At 42.4% G+C, this 16,158-nt stretch overlaps 1 protein-coding gene across 1 annotated transcript in view; it reads right to left on the bottom strand.

Annotated features, from left to right (window-relative positions):
• LOC121548531 (protein farnesyltransferase subunit beta) overlaps positions 1 to 15,971 on the bottom strand; it is a 35,802-nt gene extending 19,831 nt beyond the window's left edge. Inside the window, exons 1-3 of the mRNA XM_041859996.2 lie at positions 15,750 to 15,971; positions 15,219 to 15,283; positions 4,562 to 4,634 (exon numbers count right to left, since the gene is read on the bottom strand). Of these exons, the coding sequence (XP_041715930.1) occupies positions 4,562 to 4,634; positions 15,219 to 15,283; positions 15,750 to 15,848 (237 nt within the window). The 5' untranslated portion in view covers positions 15,849 to 15,971. The remainder of the gene's footprint in view (positions 1 to 4,561; positions 4,635 to 15,218; positions 15,284 to 15,749) is intronic.
• Between the last annotated feature and the right edge of the window lie 187 nt (positions 15,972 to 16,158).

The following is a 16,158-nucleotide window of genomic DNA, read 5'->3' as shown; positions in this document are numbered from 1 at the left end:
GGATGGTGTTCTTCGGCTTGCAAACGTCCCCCATTTTTCTCCAAACATAACGATGGTCATTATGGCCAAACAGTTCTATTTTTGTTTCATCAGACCAGAGGACATTTCTCCAAAAAGTACGATCTTTGTCCCCATGTTCAGTTGCAAACCGTAGTCTGGCTTTTTATGGCGGTTTTGGAGCAGTGGCTTCTTCCTTGCTGAGCGGCCTTTCAGGTTATGTCGATATAGGACTTGTTTTACTGTGGATATAGATACTTTTGTACTTGTTTCCTCCAGCATCTTCACAAGGTCCTTTGCTGTTGTTCTGGGATTGATTTGTCTCTAGGAGACAGAACGCATCTCCTACCTGAGCGGTATGACGGCTGCGTGGTCCCATGGTGTTTATACTTGCGTACTATTGTTTGTACAGATGAACGTGGTACCTTTAGGCGTTTGGAAATTGCTCCCAAGAATGAACCAGACTTGTGGAGGTCTACAATATTTTTTCTGAGGTCTTGGCTGATTTCTTTTGATTTTCCCATGATGTCAAGCAAAGAAGCACTGAGTTTTAAAGGTAGGCCTTGAAATACATCCACAGGTACACCTCCAATTGACTCAAATTATGTCAATTAGCCTATCAGAAGCTTCTAAAGCCATTACATCATTTTCTGGAATTTTCAAAGCTGTTTAAAGGCACAGTCAACTTAGTGTATGTAAACTTCTGACCCACTGGAATTGTGATACAGTGAATTATAAGTGAAATAATCTGTAAACAATTCTTGGAAAAATTACTTGTGTCATGCACAAAGTAGATGTTCTAACCGACTTGCCAAAACGATAGTTTTTTTTGTGGAGTGGTTGAAAAACGAGTTTTAATGACTCCAACCTAAGCGTATGTAAATTCGACAGTCACAAGACGGGGACTTCAAAATGGCGCCAAGGGAACTGTACTGTTCAGACGGATTAAATGGAAGAGTAGCCTGAAATCTGGACACTGACTGTAGGTTTGTAACCTCTCACATAAAGTGCATTCGGAAAGTATTCAGACCCCTTGACTTTTTCCACATATTGTTACGTTACAGCCTTATTCTAAAATGGATTAAATAAAAACATTCCTCAAATCTACACACAATACCCCATAATGACAAAGCGAAAACAGGTTTTTAGAAATGTTGCAAATGTATTAAAAATAAAAAACAGAAAATACCTTATTTACATAAGTATTCAGAAAGTTTGCTATGAGACTCGAAATTGAGCTCGGGTGCATCCTGTTTCCATTGATCATCCTTGAGATGTTTCTACAACTTGATTGGAGTCCATCTGTTGTAAACTCAATTGATTGGACTGATTTGGAAAGGCACACACCTGTCTACATAAGGTCCCACAGTTGACAGTGCATGTCAGAGCAAAAACAAAGCCATGAGGTCGAAAGAATTGTCCGTAGAGCTCTGAGACAGGATTGTGTCGAGGCACAGATCTGGGGAAGGGTACCAGAACATTTCTGCAGCATTGAAGGTCCCCAAGAACACAGTGGCCTCCATCACTCTTAAATGGAAGAAGTTTGGAACCACCAAGACTTTTCCTAGAGCTGGCCGCCCGGCCAAAAATAGCAATTGTGGGAGAAGGGCCTTGGTCAGGGAGGTGACCAAGAACCCGATGGTCACTCTGACAGAGCTCCAGAGTTCCTCTGTGGAGATGGGAGAACCTTCCAGAAGGACAACCATCTCTGCATCTCCACCAATCAGGCCTTTATGGTAGAGTGGCCAGATGGAAGCCACTCCTCAGTAAAAGGCACACGACAGCCTGCTTGGAGTTTGCCAAAAGGCACCTAAAGACTCTCAGACCATGAAAAACAAGAGTATCTGGTCTGATGAAACCAAGATTGAACTCTATGGCCTGAATGCCAAGCGTCAAGTCTGGAGGAAGCCTGGCACCATCCCTACAGTAAAGCATGGTGTTGGCAGCATCCTGCTGTGGGGATGTTTTTCAGCGGCAGGGACTGGGAGACTAGTCAGTCTCTGAATGTCCTTGAGTGGCCCAGCCAGAGCCCGGACTTCAACCCGATCGAACATCTCTGGAGAGACCTGAAAATAGCTGTGCAGCGACGCTCCCCTTCCAGCCTGACAGAGCTTGAAAGGATCTGCAGAGAAGAATGGGAGAAACTCCCCAAATACAGGTGTGCCAAGCTTGTAGCGTCATACCCAAGAAGACTCGAGGCTGTAATCGCTGCCAAAGGTGATTCAACAAAGTACTGAGTAAAGGGTCTGAATACTTATGTAAATGTGATATTTCAGTTTTTTTTTGCCAAAATGTCTAAAAACCTGTCTTTGCTTTGTCATTATGGGGTATTGTTTGTAGATTGATAAGGGGGAAAAAACAATTCAATCCATTTTAGAATAAGGCTGTAACGTAACAAAATGTGGAAAAAGTCAAGGGGTCTGAATACTTTCCGAATGTACTGTACCCTAATATAATATTGACTGCTCCATAATTAAGCATTTCATGCAGTAAAATGAAACCCCAAATGTACATTTCGACTCTGGAACAGGACTGGTGAAATATGATTAATTTTTTTAGAAAACACTTTGGTATTTTTTTGAATGGTCTATATCCTGCAAGTTTATCCTACAATGTTTTTGTCAATGCTGAGTCTCAATATATACTGAACAAAAATATAAACGCATCATGCAACAATTTCAAAGATTTTACTGAGTTACAGTTCATATAAGGAAATCAGTCAATTGAAATAAATTCATTAGGCCCTAATCTATGGATTTCACATAACTGGGAATACAGATATGCATCTGTTAGTTACAGATACCTTAAAAAAAAAAAAAGTAGGGGCGAGTCAGTATCAGGTGTGACCACCATTTGCCTCATGCAACGCCATCTCCTTCACATAGAGTTGATCAGGCTGTTGATTGTGGCCTGTGGAATGTTGTCCCACTCCTCTTCAATGGCTGTGTGAAGTTGCTGGTTATTGGCAGGAACTGGAACATGCTGTCGAAGACTTCAATCCAGAGCATCCCAAACATGCTCAATGGGTGACATGTCTGGTGAGGATTCAGGCCATGGAAGAACTGGGACATTTTCAGAATTGTGTACAGATCCTTGCGACATGGACTGTGCATCATCATGCTGAAACATGAGGTGATGGCATCGGATGACAATGGGCCTCAGGATCTCGTCACGGTATCGCCGTGCATTCAAATTGCCATTGATAAAATGCAATTGTGTTCGTTGTCTGTAGCTTATGCCTGCCCATAACATAACCCCACTGCCACCATGGGGCACTCTGTTCACAATGCTGACATCAGCAAACCGCTCGCCCACACGACCCCATACACGTTGTGAGTCCGGTTGGACGCATTGCCAAATTCTCTAAAACCACGTTGGAGGCAGCTTATGGTAGAGCAATTAACATTTAATTATCTGGCAACAGCTCTGGTGGACATTCCTGCAGTCAAAATCAAATCAAACTTTATTGGTCACATACTGTACACACATTTAGCAGATGTTGTTGCGGGTGTTGTTGCGGGTGTAGCAAAATGCTTGTGTTCAATTGCACGCTCACTAAAAACTTGAGACATCTGTGTCATTGTGTTGTTTGACAAAACTGCACATTTTAGAGTGGCCTTTTATTGTCCCCAGCACAGGGTGCACCTGTGTAATGATCATGCTGTTTAATCAGCTTCTTGATATGCCACACCTGTCAGGTGGATGGATTCTCTTGGCAAAGGACAAATGGAGTGGTGAAAAAATGTGGTCCTCTGTAGCTCAGCTGGTAGAGCACGGCGCTTGTAACGCCAAGGTAGTGGGTTTGATCCCCGGGACCACCCATACACAAAAAAAATGTATGCACGCATGACTGTAAGTCGCTTTGGATAAAAGCGTCTGCTAAATGGCATATTATTATTATTATTATTATTCTCTTGGCAAAGGACAAATGCTCACTAACAGGGATGTAAACACATTTGTGCACAACATTTGAGAGAAAAGGTTTTTGTGCGTATGGAAAATTTCTGAGATCTTTATTTCAGCTCATGAAACATTGGACCAACACTTTACATGTTGCGTCTATATTTTTGTTCAATGTAGTTAATCTGTTTTAGATAAAACAGAATTTGGAATATTTAAGAGATTACAAATTGTAATGGGCGGAACATTGGCTCCAAAGTTTGAATTCTTACTGCAACTTAGAAACTATGACGAGGATGCAAGGAGTATGAGGCACATCTTCAGTTCTGACCAATAGCAATGAAGAAGAATATCTTGATTAAATCCACCCCACTTTTCTTTTACTACTAGCACTGACTTTGCTGATAACTACTATATTGAGGAAAAACATACTTACTGTGACTGTAATATGCGGTTGTCTCACCTAGCTATCTTAAGATGAATACAAGTAAGTGGTGGAGATCAGTTCTGAGAGATGACGTAAGCCCTACTTCAGATACATGTCATATATTACATATAGAATGTGGTCATCAATGATGTGCTTTGTGGGAAATACTCTTAGGGAATTAGTACTCATGCAGGCTCAGAGTGTATACAGTTGTCTGCCTGGCAGTAGTCTACATACCTCATAAGCATCAGAGAGATGACGTAATCCTTTCTTCAGGTACTGGTAGTGCTGGTCCCTCAATAGAGTGGGCCTGAGGAGAAAACACAGAGTGGGCCTGAGGAGAAAACACAGAGTGGGCCTGAGGAGAAAACACAGAGTGGGCCTGAGGAGAAAACACAGAGTGGGCCTGAGGAGAAAACACAGAGTGGGCCTGAGGAGAAAACACAGAGTGGGCCTGAGGAGAAAACACAGAGTGGGCCTGAGGCGAAACCACACAGAGTGGGCCTGAGGCGAAACCACACAGAGTGGGCCTGAGGCGAAACCACACAGAGTGGGCCTGAGGCGAAACCACACAGAGTGGGCCTGAGGCGAAACCACACAGAGTGGGCCTGAGGCGAAACCACACAGAGTGGGCCTGAGGCGAAACCACACAGAGTGGGCCTGAGGCGAAACCACACAGAGTGGGCCTGAGGCGAAACCACACAGAGTGGGCCTGAGGCGAAACCACACAGAGTGGGCCTGAGGCGAAACCACACAGAGTGGGCCTGAGGCGAAACCACACAGAGTGGGCCTGAGGCGAAACCACACAGAGTGGGCCTGAGGCGAAACACACAGAGTGGGCCTGAGGCGAAACCACAGAGTGGGCCTGAGGCGAAAACACAGAGTGGGCCTGAGGCGAAACACACAGAGTGGGCCTGAGGAGACAACACAAGAGTGGGCCTGAGGAGACAACACAGAGTGGGCCTGAGGAGACAACACAGAGTGGGCCTGAGGAGACAACACAGAGTGGGCCTGAGGAGAAACCACACAGAGTGGGCCTGAGGCGAAACCACACAGAGTGGGCCTGAGGCGAAACCACACAGAGTGGGCCTGAGGCGAAACCACACAGAGTGGGCCTGAGGCGAAACCACACAGAGTGGGCCTGAGGCGAAACCACACAGAGTGGGCCTGAGGCGAAACCACACAGAGTGGGCCTGAGGCGAAACCACACAGAGTGGGCCTGAGGCGAAACCACAGAGTGGGCCTGAGGCGAAAACACACAGAGTGGGCCTGAGGCGAAACCACAGAGTGGGCCTGAGGAGAAAACACAGAGTGGGCCTGAGGAGAAAACACAAGAGTGGACCTGAGGAGACAACACAGAGTGGGCCTGAGGAGACAACACAGAGTGGGCCTGAGGAGACAACACAGAGTGGGCCTGAGGAGACAACACAGAGTGGGCCTGAGGAGAAAACACAGTGGAAATCTATACATGTACACATAATGGTTGCTAATAGGCTGAGCGCCAGTCTGTTTGTGCTGTCATGCCAACTCCCTGCCATGTATGGCTTGACAACGACAGCAATGGAGTAGGCAAGAGTATAAACAGATCTGGGACCAGGCTACATTATGACTGCTAATGCTATGTTCATTCCATCCTACTGTGGTATGGTCTGTCAAAGGCTGGTCGGACACAATAATCAGCAGCGCCAGAGACGTTGTCGTGGAAACGGCGTGAGTCAGTCAACCTGTTATTGGTTGACTGATAACTACATACAGTATGTGGTGGTTGGGTCGGATGGTTCAAGGCAAACAACAATATGTGTGTGTGTGTGTGTGTGTGTGTGTCTACCAGTTTGAAGATGCAACATATTTTTTTTTGTGAAACAAACAAGAAGTAAGACAAAAAAACAGAACACTTTAGCGTGCATAACTATTCACCCCCCCCAAGGTCAATACTTTGTAGAGCCACCTTTTGCAGCAATTACAGCTGCAAGTCTCTTGGGGTATAAAAAATAATAATAATTGCCCATTCTTCAAGGCAAAACTGCTCCAGCTCCTTCAAGTTGGATGGGTTCTGCTGGTGTACAGCAATCTTTAATTCATACCACAGATTCTCAATTGGATTGAGGTCTGGGCTTGGACTAGGCCATTCCAAGACATTTAAATGTTTCCCCTTAAACCACTCGAGTGTTGCTTTAGCAGTATGCTTAGGGTCATTGTCCTGCTGGAAGGTGAACCTCCGTCCCAGTCTCAAATCTCTGGAAGACAGAAACAGGTTTCCCTCAAGAATTTCCCCTTTATTTAGCGCCATCCATCATTCCTTCATTTCTGACCAGTTTCCCAGTCTCTGTCGATGAAAAACATCCCCAAAGCAATGGCCTTTTTCTGGCCACTCTTCCGTAAAGCCCAGCTCTGTGGAGTGTATGGCTTAAAGTGGTCCTATGGACAGATACTCCAATCTCTGCTGGGGAGCTTTGCAGCTCCTTCAGGGTTATCTTTGGTCTCTTTGTTGCCTCTGATTAATGCCCTCCTTGCCTGGTCCGTGAGTTTTGGTGGGCGACCCTCTCTTGGCAGGTTTGTTGTGGTGCCATATTCTTTCCATTTTTTAATAATGGATTTAATGGTGCTCTGTGGGATGTTCAAAGTTTCTGATATTTTTTTATAACCCAACCCTGATCTGTACTTCTCCACAACTTTGTCCCTGACCTGTTTGGAGAGCTCCTTGGTCTTCATGGTGCCGCTTGATTGGTGGTGCCCCTTGCTTAGTGGTGTTGCAGACTCTAGGGCCTTTCAGAACAGGTGTATATATACTGAGATCATGACACAGACATTATGATAGAGGTCTGGCTGAACTGAAGGCCATGATACATATACACCACCCACTCAACACTGTAGGCTGTTTTGATAAACACTTCTGGGGTATTGTCATGAACATGTCTTCACTAATTTAATAGTACTTGATGACAGTAAATTGTGCTCTGTGCTTATATGCTTACTTACACATATACAGTATATATACACACACACACACACACACACACACACACACACACTATATATATATACAGTGGGGGAAAAAAGTATTTAGTCAGCCACCAATTGTGCAAGTTCTCCCACTTAAAAATATGAGAGAGGCCTGTAATTTTCATCATAGGTACACGTCAACTATGACAGACAAAATGAGAAGAAAAAAATCCAGAAAATCACATTGTAGGATTTTTAATGAATTTATTTGCAAATTATGGTGGAAAATAAGTATTTGGTCACCTACAAACAAGCAAGATTTCTGGCTCTCACAGACCTGTAACTTCTTCTTTAAGAGGCTCCTCTGTCCTCCACTCGTTACCTGTATTAATGGCACCTGTTTGAACTTGTTATCAGTATAAAAGACACCTGTCCACAACCTCAAACAGTCACACTCCAAACTCCACTATGGCCAAGACCAAAGAGCTGTCAAAGGACACCAGAAACAAAATTGTAGACCTGCACCAGGCTGGGAAGACTGAATCTGCAATAGGTAAGCAGCTTGGTTTGAAGAAATCAACTGTGGGAGCAATTATTAGGAAATGGAAGACATACAAGACCACTGATAATCTCCCTCGATCTGGGGCTCCACGCAAGATCTCACCCCGTGGGGTCAAAATGATCACAAGAACGGTGAGCAAAAATCCCAGAATCACACGGAGGGACCTAGTGAATGACCTGCAGAGAGCTGGGACCAAAGTAACAAAGCCTACCATCAGTAACAGACTACGCCGCCAGGGACTCAAATCCTGCAGTGCCAGACGTGTCCCCCTGCTTAAGCCAGTACATGTCCAGGCCCGTCTGAAGTTTGCTAGAGTGCATTTGGATGATCCAGAAGAGGATTGGGAGAATGTCATATGGTCAGATGAAACCAAAATAGAACTTTTGGTAAAAACTCAACTCGTCGTGTTTGGAGGACAAAGAATGCTGAGTTGCATCCAAAGAACACCATACCTACTGTGAAGCATGGGGGTGGAAACATCATGCTTTGGGGCTGTTTTTCTGCAAAGGGACCAGGACGACTGATCCGTGTAAAGGAAAGAATGAATGGGGCCATGTATCGTGAGATTTTGAGTGAAAACCTCCTTCCATCAGCAAGGGCATTGAAGATGAAACATGGCTGGGTCTTTCAGCATGACAATGATCCCAAACACACCGCCCGGGCAACGAAGGAGTGGCTTCGTAAGAAGCATTTCAAGGTCCTGGAGTGGCCTAGCCAGTCTCCAGATCTCAACCCCATAGAAAATCTTTGGATGGAGTTGAAAGTCCGTGTTGCCCAGCGACATCCCCAAAACATCACTGCTCTAGAGGAGATCTGCATGGAGGAATGGGCCAAAATACCAGCAACAGTGTGTGAAAACCTTGTGAAGACTTACAGAAAACGTTTGACCTGTGTCATTGCCAACAAAGGGTATATAACAAAGTATTGAGAAACTTTTGTTATTGACCAAATACTTATTTTCCACCATAATTTGCAAATAAATTCATAAAAAATCCTACAATGTGATTTTCTGGAAAAAAATTTCTCATTTTGTCTGTCATAGTTGACGTGTACATATGATGAAAATTACAGGCCTCTCTCATCTTTTTAAGTGGGAGAACTTGCACAATTGGTGGCTGACTAAATACTTTTTTCCCCCGCTGTATATATGGTCCTGTGTCGTGTGTTCGATTCTTGCTACAAAATGCATTACTGTAAGTCGCTTTGTAAAAAACCTTTTCCACATTTTGTTGTATTGCAACCTGAATTTAAAATGGATTAAATTGAGATTTTGTTTCACTGGCCTCTGGTCCTCTGTAGCTCAGCTGGTAGAGCATGGCGCTTGTAACGCCAAGGTAGTGGGTACGATCCCCGGGACCACCCATACACAAAAAATAAATAAATAAATAAAATAAAATGTATGCACACATGACTGTAAGTCTCTTTGGATAAAAGCGTCTGCTAAATGGCATATTATTTATTTATTATTTACAACATCCCATAATGTCAAAGTGGAATTATGTTTTTAGAAATTGTTACAAATGAATAAGAAATTCAAAGCTGAAATGTCTTGAGTCAATAAAGTATTCAACGCCTTTATCATGACACGGCTAAATAAGTTCAAGAGTAAAGATGTGCTTAACATGTCACATAATAAGGCCACCTATTGGTAGATGGGTAAAAAAAAAAAGACATTGAATATCCCTTTGAGCATGGTGAAGTTATTAATTACACTTTGAATGGTGTATCAATACACCCACTCACTACAAAGATACAGGTGTCCTTCCTAACTCTGGGATCTCACCATAAGGCCATTGGTGACTTTAAAACAGTTTGAGATTAGTGTCTGTGATAGGCGAAAACTGAGGATGGATGAACAACATTGTAGTTACTCCACAATACTAACCTAATTGACATAGTGAAAAGAAGGAAGTCTCTACAGAATACAAATATTCAAAAACATGCACCCTGTTTGCAATAAGGCACTAAAGTAAAACTGCAAAGAATGTGTCAAAGTAATTAACTTTATGTCCTGAATACAAAGCGTTACGTTTGGGGCAAATCCAACACAACACATCACTGAGTACCACTCTTCATATTTTCAAGCATGGTGGTGGCTGCATCATGTTATGGGTATGCTTGTCATCAGCAAGGACTAGGGTGTTGTTGCTGGTTTTTTAATAATAATTTTAAAAAAAAACAGAATAGAGGCAAAATCCTAGAGGAAAACCTGGTTCCGTCTGCTTTATAACAGACACTGGGAGAGGAATTCACCTTTCAGCAGGACAATAACCTAAAACACAAGGACAAATATACACTGGAGTTGCTTAACAAGACGACATTGAACGTTTCTGAGTGGCCGAGTTACAGTTTTGACTTAAATCTGCTTGAAAATCTATGGCAAAACTTGAAAATGGCTGTCTAGCAATGATCAACAACCAACTTGACAGAGCTTGAATAATTTTTTTAAGAATAATGTGCAAATAATGTACAATCCAGGTGTGCAAAGCTCTTAGAGACTTACCCAGAAAGACTCACAGCTGTAATCGCTGCCAAAGGTGATTCGAACATGTATTGCCTCAGGGGTGTGAGATATTTCTGTTTTTCATTTTCAATACATTTGCTAACATTTCTAAAACCATGTTATCACTTTGTGTGTAGATGGGTGAGGAAAAATATTTAATCAATTTTGAATTCAGGCTGTAACACAACAAAATGTGGAATAAGTCAAGGGTATGAATACTTTCTGAAGGCACTATGATTTTCTCACTCTGTCATGGTGGTAAAAACAGGGTTGGTGCTTTAATGGAGAGAAAATGAAAGAAACAAGACATTGCTTTGACGGTCCAGTACTAGTTCTACCTCTGGTCCATTATTACAGCTAGTTCTACCTCTGGTCCATTATTACAGCTAGTACTACCTCTGGTCCATTTATTACAGCTAGTTCTACCTCTGGTCCATTATTACAGCTAGTTCTACCTCTGGTCCATTATTACAGCTAGTACTACCTCTGGTCCATTATTACAGCTAGTTCTACCTCTGGTCCATTATTACAGCTAGTACTACCTCTGGTCCATTTATTACAGCTAGTTCTACCTCTGGTCCATTATTACAGCTAGTACTACCTCTGGTCCATTATTACAGCTAGTTCTACCTCTGGTCCATTATTACAGCTAGTTCTACCTCTGGTCCATTTATTACAGCTAGTTCTACCTCTGGTCCATTATTACAGCTAGTTCTACCTCTGGTCCATTTATTACAGCTAGTTCTACCTCTGGTCCATTATTACAGCTAGTACTACCTCTGGTCCATTATTACAGCTGTCCATAAGGATCTAGGTTTAGGTCTGGTCCTGGGCGTAATTCAGCTGTGCTCTCTCTCTCAGTCAGTCACTGGCCGTGTCCGAATACACATACTTGCGTCCGTTTGAGTATGCAAAAAAATAACATTTAATAGTATGCAACATTTTGAAAATGCTACTCCCGAGTGGCGCAGCTGTCTAAGGCACTGCATCTCAGTGCTAGAGGCGTCACTACAGACCCTGGTTCGGTTCCAGGCTGTATCACAACCGGCCGTGATTGGGAGTCCCATAGGGCGGCGTCCGGGGTAGGCCGTCATTGTAAATAAGAATTTGTTTGCCTAGTTAAATAAAGGTTAAATACATTTGAAAAAATAAAATAAAATGCCCGGATGTCATAGTCATTTCGGCTTTGACAACAGCTGATCATTAGATATCAACAAATAGTGGGAAACAACGCAATCGCGCATTCTCAGTATGCCAAAATATAATTGTTTTGTAGTGTGTGAATTTTCTAAAATCAAGTATGGTTTCAATGCCAGGATGTTGTACTCATCTAAGCTCTTCATCTAGTAGACTTAGATGTACAGTTTTCCTCAATGCATTGGAAGAGGTGGGCTGCGAGTGATAGGCCCTAGTTCTCTTCAAGTAGTCAAACAACAAAACTAGGCTACTTAATTGGGAAGACGCCGAATAGCGAAGCTTCTGCAGTGGTGTTCAAATGCAGACAAAGTCGTAATTGTTCTCCTAAAATGATCACGAGTATTGCATCGTAGGCTGCATCTTTGAAAACAGAAGTCTTATTCGATTTTTTTACCCAAAGTGGATTTCTATTTTCTCATTGAAAAGTGTTTCTTGTTCTCTTGGCCATCGTCAGAGCTTTTAAACTAAGTACTAAACCATCTTTTGATTTCTGACACCGGGGCACCTGGGACTCGCGATGTGGCTAACGTCATTGATGTCATGTTAATCAGGCCTTTTGATTTGAACATGTGGATTGTTTTAGTTTTGTAGGCTAGGCTACCTATAATTATTTAATTTATGGATCAAGCCTTAGCAGTCATTCTGTTTTTCTGTGCAATAGCCTTTTGATTAGAACATTATGTAAGTTTTAATGTGTTTAAGCTATTTGATTGAATAAATAAATAAATATACAGTACCAGTCAAAAGTTTGGACACACCTACTCATTCAAGGGTTTTTCTTTATTTTTTACATTGTAGAATAATAGTGAAGACATCAAAACTATGAAATAACACATGCAATCATGTAGTAACCCAAAAAAGTGTTAAACAAATCAAAATATATTTGAGATTCTTCAAATAGCCACCCTTTGCCTTGATGACAGCTTTGCACACTCTTGGCATTCTCTCAACCAGCTTCACCTGGAATGCTTTTCCAACAGTCTTGAAGGAGTTCCCACATATGCTGAGCACTTGTTGGCTGCTTTTCCTTCACTCTGCTGTCCGACTCATACCAAACCATCTCAATTGGGTTGAGGTCGGGGGATTGTGGAGGCCAGGTCATCTGATGCAGCACTCAATCACTCTACTTCTTGGTAAAATAGCCCTTACACAGCCTGGAGGTGTGTTGGGTCATTGTCCTGTTGAAAAACAAATGATAGTCCCACTAAGCACAAACCAGATGGGATGGTGTATCGCTGCAGAATGCTGTGGTAGCCATGCTGGTTAAGTGTGCCTTGAATTCTAAATAGATTACAGACAGTGTCACCAGCAAAGCACCCCACACCATAGCACCCCCACACCATAACACCTCCTCCTCCATGCTTTACGGTGGGAAATACACATGCGGATATCATCCGTTCACCCACACCGCGTCTCACAAAGACACGGCGGTTTGAACCAAAAATCTCAAATTTGGACTCCAGACCAAAGGACAGATTTCCACCGGTCTAATGTCCATTGCTTGTGTTTCTTGGCCCAAGCAGGTCTCTTCTTCTTATTGGTGTCCTTTAGTAGTGGTTTCTTTGCAGCAATTTGACCATGAAGGCCTGATTCACACAGTCCCCTCTGAACAGTTGATGTTGAGATGTGTCTGTTACTTGAACTCTGTTAAGCATTTATTTGGGCTGCAATTTCTGAGGCTGGTAACTCTAATGCACTTATCCTCTGCAGCAGAGGTAACTCTGGGTCTTCCATTCCTGTGGCGATCCTCATGAGAGCCAGATTCATCATAGTGCTTGATGGTTTTTGCGACTGCACTTGAAGAAACTTTCAAAGTTCTTGACATTTTCCTTATTGACTGACCTTCATGTCTTAAAGTAATGATGGACTGTTGTTTCTCTTTGCTTATTTGAGTTGTTCTTGCCATAATATGGACTTGGTCTTTTATCAAATAGGGCTATCTTCTGTATACCCCCCCTACCTTGTCACAACACAACTGATTGGCTCAAACGCATTAAGAAGGAAAGAAATTCCACAAATTAACTTTTAAGAAGGCACACCTGTTAATTTTAATGCATTCCAGGTGATTACCTCATGAAGCTGGTTGAGAGAATACCAAGAGTGTGCAAAGCTGTCATCAAGGCAAAGGGTGGCTACTTTGAAGAATCTCAAATATAAAATATATTTTGATTTGTTTAACACTTTTTTGGTTACTACATGATTCAATATGTGTTATTTCATAGTTTTGATGTCTTCACTATTATTCTACAATGTAAAATAGTAAAAATAAAGAAAAACCCTGGAATGAGTCGGTGTGTCCAAACTTTTGACTGGTAGTGTATGTGTTACAGCACTTTGGTTTCAATAATAAATATGTTGAAATGGAACCAAATGATATTTTTCTGTATTCAGTCCTTTTTAAATAGGATAGATGGGCTATGGTATAGGTCGAATGTGATAGTCTGCCTATAACCAGCCTGAGTAGGCCTACACTGAGTATACCAACCACCTTCCTAATATTGAGTTGCACCCCCTTTTGCCCTCAGAACAGCCTCAATTCGTCGGGGCATGGACTCTACAAGGTGTCGAAAACGTTCCACAGGGATGCTGGCCCATGTTGACTCCAATGCTTCCCACAGTTGTGTCAAGTTGGCTGGATGTCCTTTGGGTGGTGGACCATTCTTGATACACACAGGAAACTGTTGAGCGTGAAAAAACGGTGCGCCTGGCACCTACTACCACACCCCATTCAAAAGGCACTTAAATCTTTTGTCTTGCCCATTCACCCTCTGAATGGCACACATACACAATCCATGTCTCAAGGCTTAAAAATCCTTCTTTAACCTGTCTCCTCCCCTTCACCTACACTGATTGAAGTGGATTTAACAAGTGACATCAATAAGGGATCATAGCTTTCACCTGGATCCACCTGGTCAGTATGTCATGAAAAGAGCAGTGTACTTAATGTGTTGTACACTCAGAGTATAACTCCATTCCTATTCTATTCATAGTTTAGATCAATTGATCTAATTGGAAATGAGCTATTATTAGGCTGGTTAATGTAATGCATGTCTGTTGAATTTGAAAAACCCACCTGCAATTGGCCCCACCTCCTCAGCCAATCAGGAGCCGCTACTGCATTGCGGCCATTACATACTGCATACTTTTTACTAAACGGTACGTGCTAAATAGTATGAGACAATGAGTACATAGTATGTAGTATGTAGTATGCTTGTAATGGTATTCGGACACGGCCAGTCACTCAGCCGAACCACGCTCTGCACCAGAGCTAGTGTTTGTTCAGAAGGGTGAAACGTTAAGAACCCTGTAGATAACTTGTTCAGAAGGGTGAAACGTTAAGAACGCTGTAGATAACTTCTTCAGAAGGATGAAACGTTAAGAACCCTGTAGATAACTTATTCAGAAGGGTGACACGTTAAGAACCCTGTAGATAACTTATTCAGAAGGGTGACACGTTAAGAACCCTGTAGATAACTTGAACTTCTATGTATCCGTCTTACTCACAGTATTTAGTTGTATGCACAAAATGTTTTTTTTAAATGGCATACAACTTGGACTTGTAATATGTGGTCTAATTTCATGTAAAAGGCATAGCCTAGTAGGATTCAAAGCAATGACAGATTCTCACATACAAGACAAATAGTGTGATCATGTTGAAAACCAGAGAATGAAGCCGAACATTTACTTACTGTGGTAAGCTGTGTATCTGTTTGTAAACACTGATTACTTCTTGAATACTGCGTTCGACTTTTCTCTGGATAACATAAAAGATGTTTGAGTGAGACACACAAAGCAGAACCGAAAATGTGAGCTTCAACAAGGCATGAGAATGACACTGACTGCATGCACACACTATAGTTTTGTTTAAACATCTATGGATGGCAGCAAAACACTACATGATTGGCTAACACTACATGATTTGGTGTCATATCTTTATCATACAAAACATTATCATTATCCAGGATGACAACGTTGAGCAGTTTCTCACCACTCCTGGAGTCGCAGATGTACTTAGCCAGCTAGCTAAAGTTTATTTAATTCAACATCATGTCTGAACCAAAGTGTGACAAAAAAGGCATATGCAAGTGGTTTTAAAGGAACGTCTAAAAACACTTGTTTATGATTGCGCAAATCACTTCTTGGCTCAAATGCGTAGCTAGACAGCGATGTTTGCTAGCTAGCCATGAAAGCTAAAGGGCTAATCTGGCCGTCATGTTCACCTGCTCCACTGAAGTCACCGTCTCCACTCCGTCGTCTGTGAACTTCTCCGCGGAGTGACATTCGCTGAAGCACCGTAACGGTGCGGGTACCCTTTCCATGATTGTTTTGTGTCTTTAGTGCGTTAGATGACAAGTGTATGGTTATTTTCCCTTTCAATTTTTCTCTGATGATCACCAACAAATGCAACACGGCGAGGTTGACATTTACTTCCTGTTAGGTGGGCGGGGTTTCATAATATGCATACGGCAAAGCAGATGGAACAAATTAATCCAAAACGCACCCGTCTCTCTCTCTCTCAATTCAATTATCTCTCGCTCTCGCTCTCTCTCTCTCTCACACACAAACACACACCTAGAACTAGTATTCATTTGCTGTCATATTAGTGCATGGATATTCTGATGAATTCTA

Source organism: Coregonus clupeaformis, chromosome 33 (genome assembly GCF_020615455.1).
Source record: "Coregonus clupeaformis isolate EN_2021a chromosome 33, ASM2061545v1, whole genome shotgun sequence".
In the NCBI taxonomy this organism is placed as follows: Eukaryota; Metazoa; Chordata; class Actinopteri; order Salmoniformes; family Salmonidae; genus Coregonus; species Coregonus clupeaformis.
Note: the sequence above shows the minus strand (reverse complement) of the source record. Positions and strands in the feature narration are given on the sequence as shown.